Genomic DNA, 24,997 nt, shown 5'->3' with positions numbered 1-24,997 from the left:
TACTAAATGGTTTCACAATACAACAATGAAAAGTTTGCAAAGTACAGCTATCTGCAAAAACGAGCTGTTTTTCAAGTTGGTTGTTTTTTGTTTCTTACTTTCTTTCTCTTCTGATTTTATCGATTACGGAAGTTTAATTCATATCTATCCAATTTTCCTTATTCTGAAACCGATTAAATCATTTATTATTAGCATTCTTTGAGAATTAATTCATTGTTTTTTTTGTGCTTTTATTATTATCATTTTGTTAATCAATGACAAAGCTTTCGCATATTCTTCTAATACTTATATGGAGAGAAATTTAACTAACACAAACCTACACTGACTTAGTTTAGCACTGAGAAGTAACGATTATGAACCCTAACGACGGTCACTGGCCCATTTTCCCAATCTCTTAGCAGAGGCCGGCTTTGCAACTTCTTCACTTGGTCCTGCGTCTTCATTTCCGAGATCTTCAACCCTGGAGTATTTTGCCTTGTCATAAGCGCCCAAGTTAAGAAGTTCCACGTATGTCTTAGGAAAAAAGTAACAAATGAGGGTAATACATTAGCTGCAGAGCGCTAAAACACTGGAAAGTCAAGCTGAAAAGTGCGATCACTTCCCCGGCGAACTGAGAATCTCTTTGGTTTAAAGTCGCGGATATACTAAGTGAGTTTCCTATTTCCTCTCTGAAAATAGAGAAGTTGCAAGTAGGTGGGTAGAACTGACCAGATTTATGCCCTGAGGACGATAACAACCGCCATAAATATCAGAAGGAGCCAACGAGTTAAAATGCCCGTAAATGGCCTGACGGGCTGGAAAATGTCTCTTACCAGAAGTATGAATGGTCTCAGCTGAAGCTTTTATAAAGCGACCGGAAATAAAACCAAAGCTACTAAGTATTGCTCCCAACACATGGGGCAAGGTAAGAAGTTTGAAAAGCTTTCGAGTCTCTAAAAAGCAAAAAATATGAGGAAGTTGTCAATTCTAGAAACAAACCTCTTCACGAATGTATTTGTCCATTCTTTGTCGCAGGCTTTCAAAAGGAGGACGGAAGTCAGGGTTACGGTTCCAGCACCTTTTTATGATATCATACCTGAAATTTAACAATCATGGTATACTCTTAACTACCTTTTTATGGATTGTGCAAAGAATACCAGTAAGGTCCTCCTACAGGAATCTTTGAGTAAAAATAGTATAGGCAATGGTTAAGGTTTGTCCTTTTATTGAAAATAGCATAGGCAATGGTTCAGGCATGTTCTGGGACGTTGAACATATCACACTACTACACTCGCTCTGATGTTTTTCAAATACATTTTAATGTCATAATTGTCCACACCGCATCTCGCTGAATACGGTATGCTCCTGGTTCACATTCACATAACGGAAACCTACTGATATGATTGTAGTTCAGTTGCTTTATTGCAAAGATTTCAGCTATGAGAACGGTAAAATATGTCGTCTTGGATCTTAGGTTATTTTTAGGAACACGTTGGTATTATGCTAAAAAAGTGCAACTCACAGTTTGTTATCAACATGATCGGGCTTTGGCATCTGATATCCCTTGGTGACCTCTGCAACCACCATACCTTCTGACCATCCGTCGTACGGAATTCCTCCTGTCAAAGGATAAGGACAAGTGCATGTCACATTTCTTAATTTATTAACTCTACAGAGACCGTGTCACAACTAAGTTACAGGAAGGAACATTACGTAGGAACTAAAGAATTAGCTTAAAGAATTTTACAGTAATGAATGGCCAAGGAGTAAGTAAAAACAAATCTTTTTTAAAATAATAGTAATTAAAATAGCATCAATTCTATAGCGCTTGCGCATTGCTGTTCTAAGCGTTAAATGTATTGACTGAACATAGCTTGGCTTACCAAGGGTAACTATCTCATACAGAACGATTCCATAGGACCACCTGGCAAGAGCATATCAGAAATATTCTACAATTAATCGCTGAGTGAATTTTGAACGTGAATTGATAAAGAAAAATCCAAAGATAGTAATTTCGTTAGTTTGGTGGATTAATATACATATCTATACATACACATCACTCAAGGTAGAAAGTCCAGCAAGTTCTCCAAGCAGAATCTCTGGTGCAGTCCATTTGATTGGCAAACATCCCTGGAGAAACAACCAATAAACGTTTGCCGTACAAAACTTATGTCCTTTTTTTTTTCAAAGCCATCTTTAAAAAATTATGAAGCTGCATAATGTAAATATGTTTCAATGAGAAAAGAAAGCTAAATTTCTGGTTCCCTTATAGGTCAATCTAATGTTAGCCTTCGTAAAGCTGTCATGGAAAACAGAAAATGTAACTCCTTTCGCGAGACTTTACAAAAAACGTTAATGAAATTGACATATCCCGATGCCCAGGCCAGAGTATTCATTCTGTTTATTTCTACCTCTGTTTTGTTTTGTTTCTTTCTTTTAATTCAAAGTGAGCTATGAAACCCTGTTGGTAGTCGAGGTACATTAACATTGTGCAGAGAATATGCTTACGCTTACAACTTTTTTCCAGAAAAACCCCGCACTGAAGCAACAAAAAAATGTTTTCTACCTTTTTGGCATTTCCATGGCCATACTTGAAGCTTTGATATGCCATACCAAAGTCTGTCACTTTGCAAACATAGTTTTTGTCAAGGAGAACGTTTCGAGCCGCCAGGTCACGATGGATAATCTATCAGAAGATAAGGAGCCAGAATATAAAAGCTAAGAAACGATAGGTTTATATAGTGCAGCGGTGAATCAAACGTCTGAGTATATTCGAACGAAAAAAGGGCTCAAACTTAGTCGGCCCCATATAATGATTTAATGCTGACAAAACCAAGATTTCTATTTTTTTTATTAAAAAGAAAATTTTACAACAGCGAAAATAACGTTAGTGATAACAATAATAATGATAACATGAATAACTATGCTAATAATCATAATAATTATGATAATAAAATGAAATCTAGAAATGGTAAACCAACAGAAGACCCGTTGTGTTCCAAAAAAGAAAAACACAGATGGTTCTCTCTTTACCTTAGTTTCCTTTTACAGATTTCTAGGGAGTTCCATTTTTCCCTTTATTCCTTTTTTTTAAGTGTCGCAATAAGGTTTGTACATGAATATATATATATATATATATAAATATTTGTCATAGTCTATCTTTGCGGCATGGTGCTCGATGCGTTCGCAGAGCGTGGGTATATCTGAAGGTTGAACTAATCAATAAGACTTAACTTTTCTGACTCTGAGTTTCACGCTTACGCGACATTAGACAGATTTTTGAACTCTGGGTCACAGAAAGTTATGTCTCAGTGATAAGGTCAACCCTCATATATATATATATATATATATATATATATATATATATATATATATAATAAACCTTGATTATAGTCTATCCTTGCGGTATGGCGCTCGATGCGTTCGCAAAGCGCGGAATATCTGAAAGTTGGACAAATCAATAGGACATAACTTTACGAGTTTACAGATCTTGATCTGTCTGATGATCGCGTAAGTGTGAAACTCAGAGTCACAGAAAAGTTATATCTTATGGATTTGTCCAACTTTCATATATATATATATATATATACATATATATATATATGTATATTATATATATATATATATATATATATTATTCACACCACTTTTTGTCTGATGATCGCGTAAGTGTGAAACTCAGAGTCAGAGAAAAGTTGTCTTATTGATTTGTCCAACTTTCAGATATATATATATATATATATATATTATGTATGTGTATATATATATATATTATTCACTCTACTTTCGAACAGCAAAAATGAAGCATCAGCGCATACTCGATATTTGACAGCTACATAAGCTTAATTTTATACCATTCCAGATAATCATAGCTTTTGACTTATTTTGTTGACATATACTGTGACCTGTTAATGTCAACAAAAAGCATCATGGCTAAAAAAGGTCTTAGAGGTTTTATCTAAATTCAAAAGGACTCAAATATGTTGGCCAAAATCCGAGCTATTGAAAAATAAAAAGTTTAAATCTCTGAAAGATTTTTCTGAGTTAGAATTGACACGTGAAAAGTAATCTACTTACCCCTCGCGTTCCAAGGAACACCATGCCGGCGGCGATTTGTTTGGCAAACATCACAAGATCGTAGTTGGTCAAATCCTGGGCTCTTCCCTCACCAAGATAATACCGATCCCTCACCCCTCGGCATTTTCTCAGGTAACCAAGCAGGTCACCACATGGCATGTACTCCATGATGAGTATTGGGTGAACTTAAGTGACGTAAAACAAAAGAAAAAGTAAATAAACCCCACGTCAAGGCTCCTTACTGTATATATATAAAAAAAAAATTTCCCGATGACTTTCTTCATAAGCAGTTTAGCCTACACGAAGGACTCATTTTTCGTTATCAACCCTCATCAAAATTTACTTTTAAAAATTTGCCATAGGTTAAAAAGCCGGTTAGCCCATTTAACGAGATTTCAGGCTATCCGATCGAGATCTTAGTAAACTGCCGATGGATTCATGCTCTTGGAGAAAAACAGTCTAGTTGCCAAAAAAAAAAAAGAAACTTCGTTCCATTAACATTTTATTTACGGAACTTATGTTAAGAGGTCCTGAGAGGGTTTATTCAGCATTTGTACCATCGTTAATAACATATACCTAGAAAAGATGCTGTACGCTTAGTACTTACTTTCTTTCGTAACACAGCCCATGAACTTTACAATGTTTGGCGGAACGTTTTCACCGATAAGTTTCCCCAGCTCAATTTCCCTCATCAGACATATCCTTCCTTCCTCTCCAGCAGTGGCTACAACAAAAGTATAAATTAATTCAGACACATTCTGATTAATGCATTTGTTCCACGCAAGTTCAAGCCAGAAAGAATCCGGAAGAGTTACAAACCTCGCATCTTCCTATTACCGTTTGAATGATAATTTTCGCAGCTAGCAGATTGCCCAACTCTCTGACCTCAGCCACGGCTGAGTTGACTGTGAGTACAAAGGCCGAATCGAAACCAGTTGAGGTTTGAATCCTATCAATAGTTCTTGCTTTCTTTAGTTTTACTATCAATGCAGATGCTTGACTTTGGTTCGGTAAATGTCTTTTGACAGCGAAAAGCACCGTGTAGTCAGTCTGTTAGACTGCCTCCTTCAACCCGGGATAATCAGTCACTAATAAGGGGAATAGGTCCAAAGGAAGGAAAAAAAAGCCTACTGGATTCAGCAGCGGATCAAGAGGAAGGAACCAACGTATTTGCAACACCCCCTGGGGGGGGGGAATGTTGCGCATTGTGACCTTTTACACTACTTGTTGGAAACAAGAATTATTGCAGCAAACTGGTTTATTATCTTCTTTGTTTGTTTGCTCCTCCCCCCGCCTTCTCTTTTTGTTTCCCGCGCGTAGCCTTGAGTGAAGAAGAGGGGGTTGTGCGTTGGTCGGGAAGTAATTTTGGACCACCCCTTCCCTCCCCCACCCCCTCCCCAAATAAAACATTTTTATAACCACCCCTGAGATCAACATATTTATCAATAGAACACATTTAAGGAGGCTTACGCGTGAAACATTTAGCAGCGACTGTCCGATTTCCAGGTTGTCCATTTGGTGAACTCAGGAGAGCTCTCCACACGGCTCCGAACGCCCCTCGTCCAATGACATCTTGTAGGAGGACACGGTTCACCGCAACCTCCCACTCATCTACCTCTGCATTCAATGGCTCCATCTGAATTGCCTGCTCTTGATCAGGACTAAATATAGGAAATCAACTTTGTATACTTTCAGGTTAAAAAAAAAAGAAAAGAGAAATCAGAGGGTAAAAAAATTGATTTGGCGGGATAACTTGATTGGCGAGATAATCTCCCTTCCCGATAGTGAGAAAACAATGTTTTTACAAAACCAGGAGCATAGATTTTTACAAAACATATTAGTAATTATTGTTATTTAAGTACACTTTGTCAATCGGATGAAGTTCAACATTACTTTCGTCGTTTGTTAAAATTAAACAAGAAACAGTTAGTTTTAAAATCAGAAATTTTCCGCGCATTTCATTTTTTTTAAAAGTAATTAATCTATGAATTAATCTAACCGGAAATAGATGGAAGATACTAATGAGATTAAGAAATTAAACAAAGGAACTAATGAAGCGGATTCTAACAACACTTTATGAATGTTAATAATGCATCATAAACGCGATAAGCACGATAAAAGTAAAGGCACTGCGTCATCATGGTAATGGTGTAGTTTTTTTTCTTTTTTCGATGAATTTGATGAATAAAAGTTAAAATAGTTGACTTACAGAGCCATAGCTGCAATTCCAAATGATGAATTAAAGGGGATAAAGAAGGTAAAGCTTTGCATTAATTCATTAAATCGAATATTCTAATAAAATTTCTGTGTAATGGCAGTATAATTTGAATTTGCACAAATTAGGAGTGACTTGATATTTGCTGAGTTTATAATTGTTATCAAAACATATACAGATGTGAAAAAACTCTACAATTAGCATTTTTTGGCCGGACGCGAGTAATTCATATAAAAATATCTCTACTCTTAGACTCTAGCTCAGTGTTCCCCATCCCTCCCAGCAGACATGTTAAATAAGTTTAAACATTTCCTTCTTTTACTTTCAGACAAAGAAATCTGAAATAACACGGAAAAATTGACGTCACCCGTCCTTCGACGCTTGCAGAAATACCAGACAATTAGCGAAATGACAATTGCTACCACCACCGATCCACCAATGTAATACCACGAAGTGTTGAAACTTTGCATAGCTCGGGGCACTTGCTTAGCTGATTGTGTAAGATAAATATATGGCCATTAGACAAATCTCGACGGTAGTAAAAGTACTAACAAAATTCAAGTTTTACACCATAATGGTGTATCAGTCTTTGCTCTTTCGGATGGTGAGTCTCCGTCTTTTTTCCAAGTTACATTTATTGTTTTGCTAATCACAAAAACAGTTCTATTTAAATTTGGCTTAAACTTCAAAACCAAACGCTTTGTCAAGTTAAAAGTTTGATTAATGACATAATCTACAATATAGGATTTACCTGTGACATCGATCCAGAAGGAAGATTTTGCTTCGCCATAATCATTTCTAGCAGTACATTCATAATAGCCTTTATCTTCAAACGTCACTTGTCTAATAACCAAGGTGTTGTTTTTACTAAGTAGCACTCCATCCTTGGTCCAGTTGACAGATACTTGTGGATCACCTCTCAAATAACACTCTTTTGTAAATGTGGAGTCCAATGCAATGATGAGATTTCTTGACTCATTACTAACACGAGGTGGAACTGCAAAGTAAGGGTGTAAACACAAATTACAAAATTAGAAACCACCCAGCCCCCCCCCCCACCCACCCGCAAAAAGAAAAAATAATAAATAACAAAAAAGAAGAAGAGGAAGAAAATGAACCACTTTTTGATCATATCAAACAAATCCTTCCAAAAACCATGTCAGTCAGGCTATATTACTAACTTAGCCATGAAATCATCAAATTGTAAGAGTGGGAACAAAGGAACAATTGTAAAGACTTTCCAGTTCTTCGCAATGAATAACTAGCCTGGTCCTCACTGGTGAATCAGTCGTAGATAATAGCTGAAAGCCCTTGCATTTTTTAATTTTTCTGATAGTTTTCCACAATTACCTTATCCTTAGCTCAGACCCAGACACCTTAATCTAGAGTCGGGCCCACTGACTATTGATCCACACTCTGTAGACATATCAATTGCATGACTGATTTATAATACAGTTGTGAGCTTTACAAACACACCATTTACAGAAATGTCAATGTCTTTGGTATAAATGCCTGCTTCATTCTCTGCCTTACAAGTGTACCGCCCTTCGTCCTCCTTTTTTATCTCAGAAAAGAAGAGAGACAAACTCTGTCCTTGCAATGTATTATTCTTGAATCAGGTGATCTGTGGTTCAGGCCGACCCGCCACAACTTTACACGTCAAGTTTACACTGCTTCCTTCTATGATGCGATCGCTTGCTCCAGAAATATCCACTTTTGGTCGAACTAAAAGGTAAATTAATAACATTTTCTTGGAAAATCGGATGTATTCCTATATCATTTACACTGAATACATTAGACGACGTAACTTAATGAACATTTGATGATGACAGTACTAGTAGCGCTTAGTATGAAGTATAATCGTTTGTCAGATCGCGAACCTTTCGAACTTCGTATTGAGGGCGCAGCCATGGGGAGTCTGGTGTCCGCCGTTATTGCTAATCTCCACATAAAGAGTCATAGGAGCAATCGATAACCTTATCATCTTACCAGCGAAGGATCTGGAAACGCTATGTATATGACCCATTCACAATCTTGGTTCGCGAAAACGCTGATAGCTTCCCACAGCATTTGAAGAACCGAAAGCATGCCATTCACTTCACTGATGTTACAGATAGTAACAATACACCCGCCATCCATGGCGCTGCATCTTTAAAACAAGAGCCCGTGGTTTACAAGATTCTATGTAGGTACGGCAAAGTTTACATCAGCGGAACAGGCAGACCTATGGAAGTGAGGTTAAACGAGCAATATCGCAAATCGAGAAACGACATGCCAAGACAGGCCTTTGCAGTTTCAGAAGACACCTGGAAACCACCTCCTCTGGACTGAAGTAGAGTTCATTGAAAGTGATCCTATTATTATAAATGCAGGGTAAAAGAGGCCATCCATATAAGACTTTGCCTGTTAGGACATAAATTGGACATTGGGGCAGACATCCCAGAAACATGGATGCTGACCACAAGAAACACAAAAACAGGATAACTTTGCGACAGCGGACTTCGGAAGAACATTTGGTCAAAGTGTGCCAATCGAAGCCTGTGTGGGATTCCAGCCAATCACAGCCAAACAGAGAGTTTCATAAGGTCATGCATATCTACCAACCTTATAGCACGAAGAAGACACAATATGCAGTCAAAAAGTCGCGATCCATATCCAAAGTGACTTAATGGCCAGACAAACGATTATACTGCATTCAGAAAGTGAATTTGTCACTACGACCAACCGAAGTCGACTAAGGCACATTACCAGTTTGAAAAGAAACTATAAACTTTATCAAAGGGCACTTAATTTGAGTTATGACGAGGAACTACACCTAGACAAATAACCTAAGTATAATTTTTTTAACATGACACCCTACTTTCAAACAACTAAAACAAACGAACATATTCACGATAAAATGTCGCCTCACATAGCTGCGAATATGAACACCGAAAAGGTTTTGAAATTGAGTAAATTAAATTAATCACATTTGAAGACCTGAATTTATGACCTTCTATATATTATTTCATTGGTCACTCACCTATAACTCTCACTAGTATGTCTTTATCTTTGCTTGTAACCCTCTTTGCTCCTTTAGTTTGTTTCATGGTACAAGTGAATGTTCCATTGTCTTTAGGCTTTACAGTACCAATACGCAGGCTGCCATTGGATACTTGAGTGAATCGTTTCGGGTCTAAGGGCTTTCCTCCTTTCTTACTCCAAGAAATCTGGGGATTTGGTTTTCCATCAGCACTACAGCTTATAATGCCAGACTCGTACGCAATAACGGTTTGTTGGTCCAACGACTTTTCAGTAAATCTTGCTGTTGAAAGGAGTAATGAAAAGTACTAATATCATAGCTACACTTTTGAAAGGTCAGAGGTGTACTTGTCTTACATGACATTGTCATGCATGTTAAGCCTATTTCTACAATATAAGAAGATTTGTTTTTTCATACCATTAATGTAGACAATGTTATATTGAACATATTCCAATCTCTTGCATTCATATATTCCTCCATCAGACAGCTGTACATCATCAATGAACAGATCACCATTGTCTCCAGCCCTGATCCTTTGAGAAGTAGAGTTTGTTATTTCAAGCTTTCGCCCATTGATGACCCATCTAACGTGATTGGTTTTATTGTTTATAGAGCAATGAAGCTTTTCTCTGCTGCCAATATCAAAATAGAGTTCAACTCCTTTCAACACATTCTTGTTCTCTGCAAAAAAGAAAATGGTCCGGTGTGGAAGGTGTTGTCAAAATAAGTCAAATTTTGTGTAATTAACACAGTGACTACAAGAAGAGATAGAAAAATTGAATATATTTACCTGTACTAAAGCTTAACTTGAGAAATTTTTTAACTTTATCGTACTGAAAACTAAGTTACATTACTCCAAACAAAGTCATATCAGCCATTATTAAAGTAATGTAACCTTTATATCGCATCCAAAAATGGTTATGTCACCCATTAAAAAAAATCAGGTAACCCTTAACTGAAGTCAAGTGATTTTATGAGCAGTCATATTACATTCATGAAAGTCGTGTACACCCTAACTAACGTCATTTCACCTCAAGGCCAAGCTGAATCATCTAAAAGGAAGGTAAGTTTCTTAAGAGCTAATGTCAACATGCATCAGACAAGCAACGGCAAGTCACCCAAAATTTCCTTTCACTCCAATTTTCATATTTTGTAGACAATGTGTCCTAATAATTGTGGTGTAGTTTCTTTGTGAAAGTATATTTTAGTTTTCGAGAAATTTTTTTTTTCGTTCGACCGCTCAAATATGCAAATTTTCACCGTGAATATTGCCCTCATGTAACGAATTTATTTGACCTCCGATATTTCTGTTGACAAAATCCTTTGTTTTATCATCATAACTTAATCCCCTCATTATTGAAGCCAGCAAAATATATTTATTTTTTGGTGAATATTTTTGTCCGACATACTTCTTCTATGTCGAAAAGTAGCACCAAAACAAAGACAGTTTAAACAATGACCGATATGATAGAATCTACTGAGCTTCTACAAAAAAATCAAAGTGCTCTGTTAGCAAACTCGTGAACTGACAGATGATTTACATGATTTTTTGGATTATGTTTAATGTTATCTGGTTTAGGGAATTTTGTGGTTGATTGTCATATTTAGAGTACGAGTAGTAGTTCAGTGTTCGCTAATGTAGCAATGAAACAAAGTAACGTTGGGATAAGAAGGCATTACAATTGAAATGATCAAGCTATTACATTTGACAAAGGTGAATGATGTCATGTGTTTTAAACATATATCGTTTTTGTTTCTGGTTCAAAAGAAAAGGTTAGAAGTAAATGTGGGTGAAAAGTGAAATTTACTGTTTATCATTGTAAATATTGGAAAATCAAGGCAATGCTTTCTTAATGGAAACATTAATGATTCCTTCTTTATCAAATGAGACAAACGGGAACGAGTTTTGAGTGATATAACTAAGCCCAGACTGCCACCGTCATTTTGGATTTCCGCTTGGGTAGATTTTGGTCACCTGCTAGGCAACGCATAATCAAGAACAAGATAGAATTTCATTTCAGGCTATTTATCAATTCTGTGGTGTATAACTTTCGCATTTTAGTACGTAATATTTATTTTGAGTCTTCAAACTGTCTTGGAACTTAAAAGAAAATTGTTCTTTAAAAATTCACTGAAAATCGGTAGCCAAAATTATTTGTTTAGGTGTTATTTGATTTTCGTGTTAACCTGTAATCTCGTCAGTCGCCGGCACCTTTTGTTGATTCATACAGAAAACACACACGATACGAAATGTAATGATCGATTTTGTCCCAATCTCACGCCATAACAGAAGAGCTTTTGAAAACCTGTAAACTCCGAGCGCTTCGGAGTAAGTGATATTTTTTAATGAATCTTCGGATTGTTTTCAAGTTCAAGGATTGTAAATTACAATTTTATAAAAAACGAAGGTTGTTCTCTTATTTCAGTGTGAATCCTCGCACGCCTACCAGTCGCTGGCGCCGCTTGTTGAAACTAAAACGAAAAATATAAGATTATCATTGGCTTCTTTTTCACCCCACCCCTATTCTTAGCAAAAAAGGTCGCCATTTCGTTTGTTTATTACTCGCCAAAAACTATCAAATGCACACAAAAGCCTAAAATCGAAAAAAAGTTTACAGGAATCGACCAATCGAGCGAGCGAGCGAGTGCCATTCTGTACATCATATCTACAACTCGCTCTTGCGCATGCGCACAATTCACGAGTTAAAAAGGATGGTTATAAAGTTACTGTAAAAATTTCCTTGTGTTTTTGTGTTGTTCTATCGTGAGACGAACTCAAAGTCCGGCAAAATTTGCTTACTTTTCGCCGCCGTTTATTGGCATAAATCACTACAATTTGTAAAAAAATCTAACATAACACTCTTACGTTGTTTATTTATGATTTTATAAGACCAATAAGCTGTTTCGGTTACTTCGGTGTGGCCACTAATCGTTGTTTCAGTAGCAGCGTAGCAGTTAAAAGCGGGTTGTTAGGTGCTGACAGGGTGGGTATTGACCGTAATTTTGCACAAGATGGTATTATGAATTTTCCAGAAGTCTTGCGTACTATCTGTGATACACGCTTTTTGTCATGAACGCAACCCCGGCTAGGCGGTTTACCCCACCTTGAGACGTTTACATGGCAAATTGTCACCCCGGCTGACAGGGTTACCCTACTTGGCAGACCGGGCAACCCGCCTAGGCGGGTCACCCCACCTATCATGTAAACATGATCAAAATAAAATAAGAAATTATCGGGACAGGCGACTTGAGGTCCCCCACCTCAATGTAAACACACCCTAAATTTAGTGCCGGACTTTGAGTTCGTCTCACAATAGAACAACATAAATACACAAGAAAATTTTTACAGTAACTTCATAACCATCCATTTGCCTTTTAAAAGCTTGAAGCTCAGCAGATTCTGCCATATCGGTCATTGTTAAAACTGTCTTTGTTTTGGTGCTACTTTTCGACATAGGAAAAGTATGTCGGACAATAATATTCACCAAAAAGTACATATTTTTTTGCCAGCTTCAATAATGACAGGGGATTAAGTTTAGATGATAAAACAAAGGATTATGTTGACAGAAATATCGGAGGTCAAGTAAATTCGTTACACGAAGTCACACAACTCGGGTAATATTTAGGGTGAAAATTTGCATATTTGAGCGGTCGAACGAAAAAAATAATTTCTCGAGAACTGAAATGCATTTTCACAAAAAACTACACCACAATTATTAGGATATATTGGGCTACAAAATATGCGAAATATAAAATATAAAATTTAAATCTGCGAACAGTTATATGCTTGTCCGCGAGTTATACTTCAGCAGAATGTTTTGAGAAATGGTCTTCTGGTCATCTGTGTGTTCAATTTACTCTGATTTCCCTCCACTTTAGAAGGTCAATGGGAAGAAGATTGACAACCACGAAAACCAGCATAACTAATCACACATAAAAATTTAGTTGCTTACTTGGTTGACACAACGCTTGAGAACCCTTGTCATCCGATTGACATTGAGGTGGAATATTTAACTTTCCATCAATGCGATCGCATGATGCAAGTTCAAACTCTTCTCCGGTGCAAGAGACATCGGACATTGCAAAAGGTATTCCCTCAGCCTGTATGTCTGACCCAATAAATTCCGCCAAAGCCTCTTCAAAGCCAAGTTGACGACAAATAACTTTGACGTCGTCAAAGTCCCATTTATTCCTACATATCTTTGCCCATTTCCCCTTGTAAAACACTTCCACTCTTCCTCCATACTCCACATTTGCGCCATTCAAGCGAACAGGAACTTATGAAATTACAAAAAGTTCAATCCGTTAAGATAGAAAACACTAATTATCAAGAATCAAGAATGCCTATAAATCACGAAACGATAAATAGTTCATGCCAGTCTAAGTGTTTTGTTTTAAGGGAAATTCTGGGTGCAAATTATTCAGTATTCGAACGTTGGCCGCATCGTTCGGTGTCACGAAGTGGTTTCCTTGCTGCAATGTTTTACGACAAACCTCTTTTGCCTTGATTTGTGACTGCGTTTCTTTTCCTGAAAACGTTTTGCTTTCGGAGAACACAAAAGGGTGATTTACATTTTAAACTAGAAAGTCATTTTAAAGCATTTCTCACGGAATAATCAAGAAAAAGGCGTTTAGTTAAGTAAAAATGGGGTGAAAAATCGTGAAATTCCCTAGTTGCACGAAAGAGAGAGAAAAAGGAAACTAGAAGGATGCAATAGTTTTAAGGAGACTTGGTGAAGGGTTTGGAGGTTATGAAGTTCATGAAACCCAAATGCATAACTGCGCAGCTAGGTTCTTCTTTCGGCAGTAATTCAACTATAATCGTCTTAGGGTGTAAATAGTAGAAACCCGCAAGATTTTTAGCGATAGACACCTTTTCCGAACGTAAAAGACACCCGAAGATGAACAATCATTGATCTCGGAAAAGTTTTCATATCTGAAGTGTAAGTAAATCTATCAAGTTACCATCTCTGGAGATCATGTGGATATTACATGAGTGCAATTCATTATTACCTTTGCAAAATTGTTGTTTCTTTTCCGAGTCGTTTTGACATCTGGTGGGAATGGTGCAGTTGTAGTGGGTGGACATCTCTGTAGCATTGCCACGTTCTGCGTACCATGTGTCATTAGCACCATTGTTATAGTAGCCCATGGCCATGCAGGTTGAATTTTCATCTGCTTCATCCCATTGACTGGTACAAAGCTTTTGCCAGCTGCTGTTTGAGAATATCTCCATTGTACCGACAGATGGGTTCTTCTCTGTTTCAAAACGCAGGGGAAATTCTTCAAATATCCAAAAAAAAATTGATAAATAAGGATAACGATAAACAACATGAACTACTTCAGCATAGGTAAATTATTGTGTTGATGATGCCCCCATATAATTACCTAGTAACAGTAGTCCTTGCATCGTTGAAAGATTTCTTTTCAGTTTATGGTGGAAGAATTTCCTGTTTAGCTAACATAATTTTCTTTGCCAGCAGGTCAATACCAAAACGTTATATAGTAACTGAGGCCTTTGCATTTTTGAACATGTTTCTTATCATTAGATGATAGTTAGCATTACCGGATTAGCTAAAAAGGTATTGCTTACGGGCAGTCCAACGAAATTCGTAATCGCCATTGCGCAGATAGAGCAGACTTCTTACAGAGCAACCACAAATATCAGGGAAAGCTTGGGGCAATCTTTTAGTACCTATATTTTAGTGCTAATGATAGTAGAGATTTGTTTTATTTCTTTCAAGAAAGCATGGTGAATTCCGTACATGTACAGAGTTTGTCCATTTATGAAGGATTACTGACTTAAAATGAACTCCTGACTTTTGATAAATTGTGCATTTCACATACTTCGCCTGGATGATTATGTGATTAAAGTTCAAACTCAGCAGTTCCATTCATTTGTTGTTATTCTAGCTTTTATTCCTGAATTTGTTCAGTTTTGTTTCAACAAAGAAGTTTTCATCAACTGAAATCAGAAAGGCTACAATTTGTATGTTACCTTCTTGGCAACTGGACATGTTGCTACATACTCTCAACAGTGCTCCGGTCCCATCGCAGTGTTTCCCACAACGTCCTGGTTCTGGGTTGGTGCATTCTCTCCTTCTTGTTTGTATACCACCAACTGTCTTGGTACAGATACTCCAGGAGTTCCACTCACTCCAGCCACCATCCACTGACAATGCAGTAAACAAAAACAGTTGATAAACGGCATATTTGGATCATTTAACGAAATAAAGTACGTAGGAAAGTAGTGCAGTCTATATTTCTACCTTTCTCTATAATTACTTTGAATGTTTATGTCAACATCTGGTTACGGTAAACTCATTAAGTTGGTATTTGGCGCGATGCCGTAGGGTTTGCAATAAACTTATTGAGACGCGCTTGTGAGAGCAAAAATATAATTTAAAAGCGATAATGCGATGGGAATCCGTGCCTGTCTGTCTTTACCTTCATTCCATGTTGATAGCTTCCAGACAGACCCCGTCCTTTATGTGCAAACCCTCAGGAGTGCATTATCAGTTAGTGTACAAATACACAATACACAAACTATAGCCTAAAGACAACATTTTAAGCCCCTCCTTTTTAGGGGGAAAGGAAACAAACACTACGAGAAACCGTAACAAAATTCAATTATGAGTCTTGGTAGCTTTTCAAGCGAATTATGCAGCAGAAAAGGCCTTCCTAAAACTCACTCTCACCTTCAGATCGGGTAAGATCGAAACCTGCCTGCTCCTTATTGGTTCCCTGACCAACATTAAGGACCAATAGGAATAATGGAAACTCCATTGACGATCAACGTATAAAAAGGGCACAGAAGCAATTTCCACTCGGGAACGGACCGGAGAACAGCACTCTACCTCTCCCTGAAAGACCGTGCTATTGCAACACCATCTTCAAACAACAGCTGAGACACGTGAAGAGTCGAAGCCGTCGATATTGTTGTAGCCACTATAAACAGTTGCACCAATGTCCGCCTTTGACAGTTCTCTAGCGGAATAACTTACTCAAAGTCTTGGTGAAGAAGACGATAACGATATCTCACGAGAAAAAACATGTAAATAGGCAACCGCTCAAAGGAAAGCACTCCGCCATAATAGCCAAATTAAGGAATGAGATTTCTAACTTAAGAGTCTATTTATATACTTGCAAATAAAATAGGTGGAAAATATAGGTGTGCTTGTTAAGCAGTATACTATCTAGATTGACGATGAATAAACACGTGGGCAGACATTATGAACTAGTTTTTTCACACCCCCGAGCAAGCGTTCATACGGGAACTTTAGAATGTGATGCAATCATGCGCGAGTGACGCAACGGTGACAGGACATCCCACCTAGTCAAAAAAAAATTATATATAGATATGCAAATACAAACAAATAGTGTCTTCGAAGTCCAAGACAAAATTAATGGGACCAATTGTTCAATAATAACAAGATAATAACCAGAAAAAGAAGAAAAATGTTCCAAAAGGAAGGTACTGAGGATATGGAGTGCTCTTGTGAGGTTGTATTCTGTTAGCCCACTGTCTAGTAAAGTTCGTTGTCATTAAACTTCTTCGGCTTTCGGGTCATCGTCTGTTAAACAACTTACTGGGATGCCGTGGCGGGCAAAGTGGGCTTTGGTGAGCACGACGATGGTGGTGGATTGAGTGTCTATCAGCTGGTCCATCTCTTAGAAATCACTGTAATGGTCTACGGTGACTAGGCTCTGCTTTTTTTGGAACTCAAATATATCTTGAGAGATGAACTTCCAGGGTCGTGTATGGACAGGAGGGGATAGTATGGTCAGTTGAGGCTTTCTTTCCACACTGGGAGCAGGTAGGGTATGACTAAAAACATGCTTCTATGTGAAACGAAGGCAATATTCTGCTCCCCTATGGCAGTAGTGAATTTTGCTCAGCATACTTGGTCTGAGAGAGGTAGGGACGATGGCGCGAGTAGACTTGAGAAGAATACTATTTACAATGCTGAGTTCTTCGCGAACCGTTGAGGTGGTAATGCTGCTGAAAGTGCATGTCGGGGCATGATGATGTGGCATTGCGTAGTTGCTCGCGAGTGGTATCGGTAAAGGCTGGAGGTGTCCGACATGGATGGATTGATGGCTTCGTCTTGACGTGGGGCTCTGGATACGGTGTCAGCTAAATGCAAGAGAGAACCTTTTCTGTACAAAACAGTAAACTTGTAACGCCGTAGGAGAAGCAAAATCCTCTCCAGACATTTAGGCGCTAAGGCGAGGTCCCTCTTGAGGATCGACTGAAGGGGTTGGTGGTCTGTGTAGACTCTGTGTTGGATTTTCCCAAAAGCCTTTACTCAAATGTGTTGAGGGCTTCAACAATAGCCAGACACTCCTTTTCGATTTGCGCATAGCACTTCTCGGCAGTGGTTAGGCCTTTTGCTGTACGCAATAGGTCGTACAGAACACTCGTCAAGGGCACTGCTACTGTCTGGTTTGATGGGTTGTAAGAGGGCAGCTCCTTGCCCATAGTCTGAGCCGTTCACTCGAAGGATCAATGGCGCAGTCACCTCAAAGTATGCCAGGCATGCTGCAGAGGTGGCTAAGACTTTTGCTGAATCAAAGGCTTACTGGTGCCTTTTTGACCATAAGGACGACATGTCCTTTTAGCTGAGGTTGCATAGAAGCTAAGTGACGCTGCTAAGTTGGGAGCAGAATTTTCCCAGGTAATTAATAGCCCCTAAGAATTGGCACACTTCTTGGCTTTCGGTTGGAGTGGGCATGGCGATTATAGCTTTAACTGTGAAAGGGTTGAGCTGGGGGCCATCCATAGTGGTAACATGGCTCATGAAGGTGGCTTTGCGAATAAGGAATTTCATCTTGTTGAAATTCAGCTTGACATGACGTTGTTCAAATCCCCCAAGCACGCCGATAAGGATACGGTCGTGGTCGATTGGACGTCACTGGCGCCGGAGCCAGGGATTAAGATGCCTTCGGTAATACAAAAGCCAAGGAGGCCATCAAGCACCATATGAATTTGGAGCTGCCATTCTTTGGATGCAGAGGTTATGCCAAATGGTTGCCTGGTCCATCTGTGGCGACCCCATGGCGTGAACATTGTGGTCATCAGAGATGATCTCAAGGAGAAGGGTTTGTTTTGCCTATTTGAGAGCTATTCCTTCCATGCAGCTTGTGAATGTTTTTTTTCCAAGGTGGAGATGATATACTTTGGACATCGAATGACTTTATTGAGGGTCTGAGAAGGGTCTAAAGCAGCTCGTATCTTTCCGGTTTGGTGGGGGTTGGTTCTCGCTTTCGGTTGAGATACTCTTACCAGCTTGCCAGTGGTTTCATACGCATCCAGAGTCGCTTTGATCGCATCCAGATTTGAAATGGGCTCGCAGTGATTGGGGGCATGGATGGGTTTGACATCTGGATTCAGGTCAAGACCGACGGGTAGGCCGCAGAAGCCTAGACCGTGAAAGAGTGAAGTCCAGTTCTTGGAAATGAATTCCAGAGTTCAAGTCCCTAGTGTAGGCCAGATTCGCATTGACGTATCTACCGAATCTATTTGAAAAGAAATTTGTACTCTGCAGTTTGAGTCTGGTTTGTCCAAAAGAAACAAGACGAAATGGCCTTTGTTAGAGGGTGACGCCGTTGTAGTGACGCCAGTGTCAAGGGGTTGCCCGCTTGAGAGAGTGAAAAAGTTCTCATATTGTATGCCTTCCTTGGGAAGGGTGTAGCAGTGCTCTTCTTGTTCCACCAATCTCATGTGTCCCCGTCTGGGATCCGTTGGAGTAGGTTTATGGGAGGTAGGTTTGGAGACTCGGTTGTCCTTGGCAACCTGTTGACGGACGCCTGCAACGTGATCAGTTTTGTGACAACAGCTACAAGTCTGGCCTGAAGCTGGGCATATGTCACGGTAGTGGTGCCACTTGGTGCCACAGAAAAAGCAAGATCTGTTGGGGTAGGATCCAGGTCTTGATCTGCCCGGAGGTTTTTTGACCAATTTGTGCGCCGTCGTGGAAGTGGGAGATGTGGTGGAATTAGCCAAAAGCTTTTTTGTATGTTATGCCACCTCAAACGATATAACTTGATTCACCACGAAAGCCGGTATGAAAGGGGGATCCTCCAGTTTCCGTTGGCCATCTCTGTGAAATATGTCTTCTTGGAAGCGATTGAAGGATTCGTTGAGACCGAAGAGAAACTTACCCCTAATAAATTCTTCTGCCTTCACGCCAAACGACCATCGCCCCACGGCAATATGTACAGCGTTTCTTACGTCGAAATGGAGGTTTGGTCTGCATGTGACATTTTTGCTCAGGAGTGGTAGCGGTCTTGCATGAAACTACATGCACCAGTGTAACGTTCTTTGATTTTTTGAAGCCAAATCCAATGTTTTCCAGCATCATCGTTCGGTATCTTGGAAGCTATTTCGTGTCCCATTCAGCCGCAGGAATTTCTAACCCGAAGGGTCTCCTAGAGACGATATAGTGGTCCTCAGTCTCGGTGAGTCTGCTTTTAGTGGGGTTTCTGCAGCCTTCGAGTAAACATTAATCATGAAATCTGGTCTGCCAGTAACGGTTATGGTCACGGTTGGTCGCACGGCTTGTACATCGAGGATAAACTTTTTGTGCTTCGGCATGGTGCAGTTGTGAAATGTTGATGAAAGTTTGAGATGTAGCCGAAGAACCTATTCAATGGTGGAGTTGTGTCTACGAGAGGTTGGCTCGCTGTTAAAAACAGTCCTGATACCATGTTAAGCAGTATACTTTTTGACGAAGAATAAACACACGCCCAGCCATGATGAACTCATTTATTCACACCCACGAGCAACGAGGAACTTTAGAATGTGATGTAATTATGCGCAAGTAATGAAACGGTGACATGACATGTTCTCTGACTCTAAAAAAGCTGGCTTTAGCAACAGCGGAAACAGAACAAAAAGCATAAGACGCAAAGAGCGTAGACACACTTTAAAATGAAAGAGAGACAAATGAAACAATCCTAAAATATCTCTCAAACTATGAAATTTTTGACAGACAAGTCAGCATGCTTTCAAAGCTCTCAAATTCATTTCAACATCCGTGACAAACGAATGTAAAATTAGGCAACAACTCTTGCAATATTTTGAACAATTTGCAAGACGAATGCGCCTCAAAGACATCTTTCACGGACAAAACAAAGAACCATATCCGTTTCAGGTTCATCCTAACTGGATACCACCAGTTCAGCCTTCTATTGCCCTTGAGAGCGATTAGGAAAATGTCGAAACACAACATGATTACTGTAACTAAGCCAAAAAAATAATTCGTCACGCAATGAGGTTATGGCTTTAAAAGAGTTGAAAAAGAACTCTGTTTTAAACCCCAAAAAAGCAGACAAAGTTACAACAGTCATCATGAATAACCACAACCTCTCAAAGCACCGACAGTGAAAAACATGCAGAAAAGGTTTAACGAGATCATTGACCAAATGCGTCAGGGCAAACATTGATGACATGACTAAGAGATGGCTTTCAAAAACTCCCAATCCGCTTAGAATACCAATATTCTATAAGCTCACGAAAATACACGTACATATACCGGTCGGTAGATCTATAATCTCAGGTTGCAACGGCCCTACCGAGAGAATATCATCTTTTATGAAGACACTGCCCCAGCCTATGGCGCAATGGCAACAATCCTATATGAAGGATGCCACTGTTTTTTATCAATTAAAAAAAAAAAACAAAGGTACGCAAAGATACTATTCTAGTATCAACGAACGTTTCTAGCTTGTACACAAATATAACTCAAGAAGAAGGAAAGAAGCATACGAAAAGTTCAACAACCATAACGCACCGATCCCAACGCACTACCTCAGGGAAATGCTTGGCTTAATCTTTCAAGAAAATTTTTTTCAATTAAATGGGGAGAACTTATCCCAAACGAAAATGGGCGGTGTCATTAGCCAATACTTCCATGCAGAAATTGAAACGAAATTAATTCAATAAAGCGAAACCAGGCCAAGAGAATGGAAATGTTACATTGATGACTCCCTTTGGGATTAAGACAGAGAAGAAGTAGATGGTTTATTAAACGAGGTAACTATTTCCATACTACTATCAGATTCACGGCCGAAATATCAGAGAACCAAATCACCTCGATACCACAGTGTTTAGAGCAGAGAGATTCGCAAAAAATCCAACTTGGACAACGCCTCCTGCCACCCACCAGGTGTTAAACATAGTTTCATTATAGGCGAAGCAATCATATTGCTTAGAACAAACCCTCCGAAAGAAATATTGGAGGAGGGCCTTTTAAAATTCAAACAACGCCTCAAAGCAGGATGATACCTAGAAAACATCATAGAAAGGTCTCTGTCAGGGGTCAACTTTGCCTCTAGGCAATCAGCTCTTACGCATACACAAAAGCCAAAAGGTCACAACGTACCACTCGGCAGTTAAAAATTTAAAACAAATATCGATGGAACATTGGAGTCAGACCTTGCTGAAAGAAATCTTTACAAAAACTCCGATCATCTCTTTCAAAAAGGGAAAATCACGCTTGTGAGAGGAAAAATATAATTTGAAGGTTATGATGCGACGCGACGACAAAAGCCACATGGGAAGTCCGTGCCAGTCTGTTCTCACCTTTATTCTAGGGCTTGGAAAACCTCGAGTGACATGATTTGGGCGCTTCTCGTTAATTAAAATTAAAATTTCAGCATAAATGCTAGACCCAACGTTAAAATGAGAAAACAAAGTAGGCGTTACAGCTCTGCGCTGCAAGAAGTTATGAATCTCAAGTAGAAACCCCGGAAAACATTTCAAATGGTTTTCCATAGGCTGATACAGTAAAAGTGTGAGAAACTTCCTGTTGGGATGTAGCGAATTGAAAGCGAAATTTAAAGCTTAAAGCGGCGCGAATAGTTAGTTAAACTACATTTTATAAATAGGAAACTTGGTAAATGTTAAAAAAAACAACATTTTGCTCGTTTTTTTTTTGCAGCGTTAAAAGCGTCCTCCTCTATTCCATTTTCGATCAAAGGCTTTCGATAAATTAAAATCTGGGATATCGTCTAGTATGGCTTCATTTCTCAGGGAAGGAAAATCTTTCGGTTATCTATGGGTTTACAAGGACAATAGTCGATAGATTTTTGGTCAATCAGAGCGTAAGTTTTCTCTGAGTTCTGTTATAATGTCCTACCGGTTACCTTAAACTCGTTATTTATATGTCATCATTGCTTCATTAAAAATAACTTTTGGATTCTAAATCATCATTCTTTTTTATGTGTTTTAAAAGTCCGTAGATCTGATTCGGAAAATGAGAACCGTCTTGTTTTTCATTTTTGCAGTAATGAAAAAAATTATGAAAATTACTTTTCAGTAATGAAAAAAAAATCGGACATCTGTTTCAATTATGAACCAGAACTCCTTCTCGTGTATATGAATTCGCCGTGATGATAACCTAGCTTTGTTTTTACAAGACTTAATGGACATGCACTCCAAAAAGAGTAAACAATTCATACGTGGTCCGGTTGTAAGTGGGATGTTAAGTACTAAAGGAAAATTTAATTATCTTGAGCATGATTATTAATAGTAAGAATTGCGCGAGATAAACTAAATTCAACTTACCAGCTAAGTGATTGCAGAAGTGGCATGTAAACAAAAGTTATAAAAAATATAATTAAAACGTACATCTGTAGCTCAAAACATTCAGTTGTTTATAATGGTAATTGAACTGAGTGGAGTGCAATTTGGGCTGAAATCCTACGCGTAATTTCAAAATCGAACGAGCGCGCCGCGCAAGTTCGATTTGTAATCATGATTTCAGACCAAAATTGCACGACACGAGGTTCAATTACCACTTTATTACATCCATTTTGAAATCGCCTAAATACAGGACTCGGTCAGATCAAATATTTTGTTGATGCAGCACTGAGCCGGTTTGAAATTAAATTCATCCATTTTTTGGGGGGAAAAAATAAGAGTTTTGGAAACAAAAGTTGCAAAATTCGCCACATGATACTCATTGTCTTTCATTTTCTTGCTATTTGATTGGTTACTTAAAAAAAGAACAGGAAATGAAAAGAGTAACTAGAAGAGAAAAAATAAAAGCTTGCTTCATTTTTTCTTTCACTGTTCTTAGCGCTGCATGTATATTGACCAGCGTCTTCATAAGTCACTTTTTTAAGCTTGCGGTGAGCTTGCTCATGGTATCAGGTAGCTTTCAATCTCTTATCTAATTCACCTCTGGTTTAGGAAAACCCTTCACAAGACAATTTACTTGAAAGATTGAATTAAATTTGACAGACTTCTCTCGCCGAGAATTTATTTCAGGAGGACCTTTTTAATTTTGAAAAGGGAAATAGTGATTTATTTAAAACTTGATCCCCATCCCCTCCCCCTCTACTTCTTTTTAACCTTCGTTCAGAATCTTACTGCAACTGTCTTTCTCTCCCCAGCTCTCCCCTGCTGTAAAAAACAAAGTTTGTAGCCATGATTTTCACTTGGGAAAAATACTTAGCACCCGCTTGTGAAAATCACGCCTGTTCTACGTGAAACTGTAATGATCTTTCTTTTTGTACTAAAGAAAAATTGCCTTTGTTGTTTGTGACAAAATATAAATATAGCGTCTAATCGGTAATAATGAAACTCCTGTAGAAAAAATAAAATGTTTTTAATCCAGTGTCAATCACGTTTTTTTTTACAGAGAAAACGGGGAGTACGTTTCCATGGATCATGGCTCTTGGGTCTTATCAACTAAGTTGAAAAGTTAAAATGGCCACCGTTAAGATTTAGATGACGTTAGTGCTTCGTCAGAGCTAACGCTCGAAACGTGAGCTTTCATACTTTTTATGGTGGCCAATCTAAATCACCAACTCTGTTTGAAAAACCAAAGTATATTTAACAAAGAGTTTGACGGTTAATAAAAGGACAGTTGAAGGATATCTGTGCAGGATTTTCTAGCAAAAAATGAATCCTTTACTTTCTCCTCGTCTATAAAACCACTTACATTTACAAGGCCGTGATTCCTGAGTTCTTGAGCAGTTAAATTCTAGAAGTAAGGTTATCCAAATAATCTTTTAAAAGTAATAAACGGTTGGAGATGAAGTCATCTTATTTCTTTTAAAGAAAACATCCCTTGAAAATAACTGCTGAAGGTTCCTGCCTAATTATCATTTAATCTATACATAAGAGTTTTTTGATTTGAATAAAAGTTTATAAATGCTGTGTAGTTTTTTGAAGCTGTAAAGTAATGGCAAAAACCCGCCATTGCACCTGTGAGTCACAAATTCACCAAAACTCCCTCTTGTCACTTACCGACTCTTTCCCGGTACTCGTTGCACCCAATGCAGACGCCGCTCCAAGATGACCACGCCATACAACCTTTGAAAACAACAAGTTGTGCGCAAAGAGTCATATGTCATATTATCACTCTACCTATGCTCTTTACTTCCTTTGCTGCATTAATCTGCTGCTTGCCATAAAGGATACCAAAATACGTAATTATTATCGTCGATATTCTCAGTTTCTAATTTCCAAGAGGAAATCGAACTAACATCTCCAAGTTAAAAAGATTGATGGCTTGAAGCTTATAAATCACCCAACTTACAGTTCCCTATTTATAAGCATCATTAGTGTTCTCTCAACATCTGTCAAGGATTTATCATGTTATAAGCCAGGGAGAGTGACATTATTTTATATTGCTCAAATGGATGACCATGCAAAAATGTTAAAAAAAAACAAACTAGGATTTTAACGTTTT

The 24,997-nt window shown here is 38.4% G+C and overlaps 2 protein-coding genes across 2 annotated transcripts in view; both read right to left on the bottom strand.

Annotated features, from left to right (window-relative positions):
• The window catches only part of LOC149046158 (tyrosine kinase receptor Cad96Ca-like), a 10,100-nt gene extending 525 nt beyond the window's left edge, over positions 1-9,575 (bottom strand). Inside the window, exons 1-13 of the mRNA XM_089206963.1 lie at positions 9,294-9,575; positions 7,748-7,996; positions 7,023-7,268; positions 6,639-6,761; positions 5,527-5,717; positions 4,664-4,780; positions 4,057-4,241; positions 2,546-2,665; positions 2,033-2,109; positions 1,863-1,903; positions 1,502-1,598; positions 979-1,075; positions 1-513 (exon numbers count right to left, since the gene is read on the bottom strand). The exon at positions 1-513 is cut by the window's left edge and continues 525 nt beyond it. Coding sequence (XP_089063089.1) covers positions 361-513; positions 979-1,075; positions 1,502-1,598; positions 1,863-1,903; positions 2,033-2,109; positions 2,546-2,665; positions 4,057-4,241; positions 4,664-4,780; positions 5,527-5,692 — 1,053 coding nt within the window. The 5' untranslated portion in view covers positions 5,693-5,717; positions 6,639-6,761; positions 7,023-7,268; positions 7,748-7,996; positions 9,294-9,575 and the 3' untranslated portion in view covers positions 1-360. The remainder of the gene's footprint in view (positions 514-978; positions 1,076-1,501; positions 1,599-1,862; positions 1,904-2,032; positions 2,110-2,545; positions 2,666-4,056; positions 4,242-4,663; positions 4,781-5,526; positions 5,718-6,638; positions 6,762-7,022; positions 7,269-7,747; positions 7,997-9,293) is intronic.
• Positions 7,887-15,467, bottom strand: LOC149046157 (peroxidasin homolog). Its single transcript, XM_089206017.1, has 6 exons — positions 15,292-15,467; positions 14,307-14,576; positions 13,247-13,570; positions 9,711-9,974; positions 9,294-9,575; positions 7,887-7,996 (listed from the first exon to the last, which is right to left on the bottom strand). The coding sequence occupies exons 1-6, from the start codon at positions 15,308-15,310 to the stop codon at positions 7,887-7,889; spliced, it is 1,269 nt and encodes a 422-aa protein (XP_089062143.1). The 5' UTR covers positions 15,311-15,467.
• Positions 15,468-24,997: the final 9,530 nt, after the last annotated feature.

Source organism: Pocillopora damicornis, chromosome 5 (assembly GCF_964200805.1).
Source record: "Pocillopora damicornis chromosome 5, jaPocDami1.2, whole genome shotgun sequence".
Lineage (NCBI taxonomy): Eukaryota > Metazoa > Cnidaria > Anthozoa > Scleractinia > Pocilloporidae > Pocillopora > Pocillopora damicornis.
The sequence above is the reverse complement of the archived record's forward strand: the minus strand, read 5'-3'. Positions and strand labels throughout refer to the sequence as shown.

Bases quoted from the DNA above. Each gene is read 5' to 3' on its own strand.
- LOC149046157 (XM_089206017.1), bottom strand. The intron at 9,975-13,246 runs GTAAGCAACTAA...TCTTTTTTGCAG, and splicing joins TCAAGCGTTGTGTCAACCAA to AGAACAAGAATGTGTTGAAA. The intron at 9,576-9,710 runs GTATGAAAAAAC...TCCTTTCAACAG, and splicing joins TAACATTGTCTACATTAATG to CAAGATTTACTGAAAAGTCG.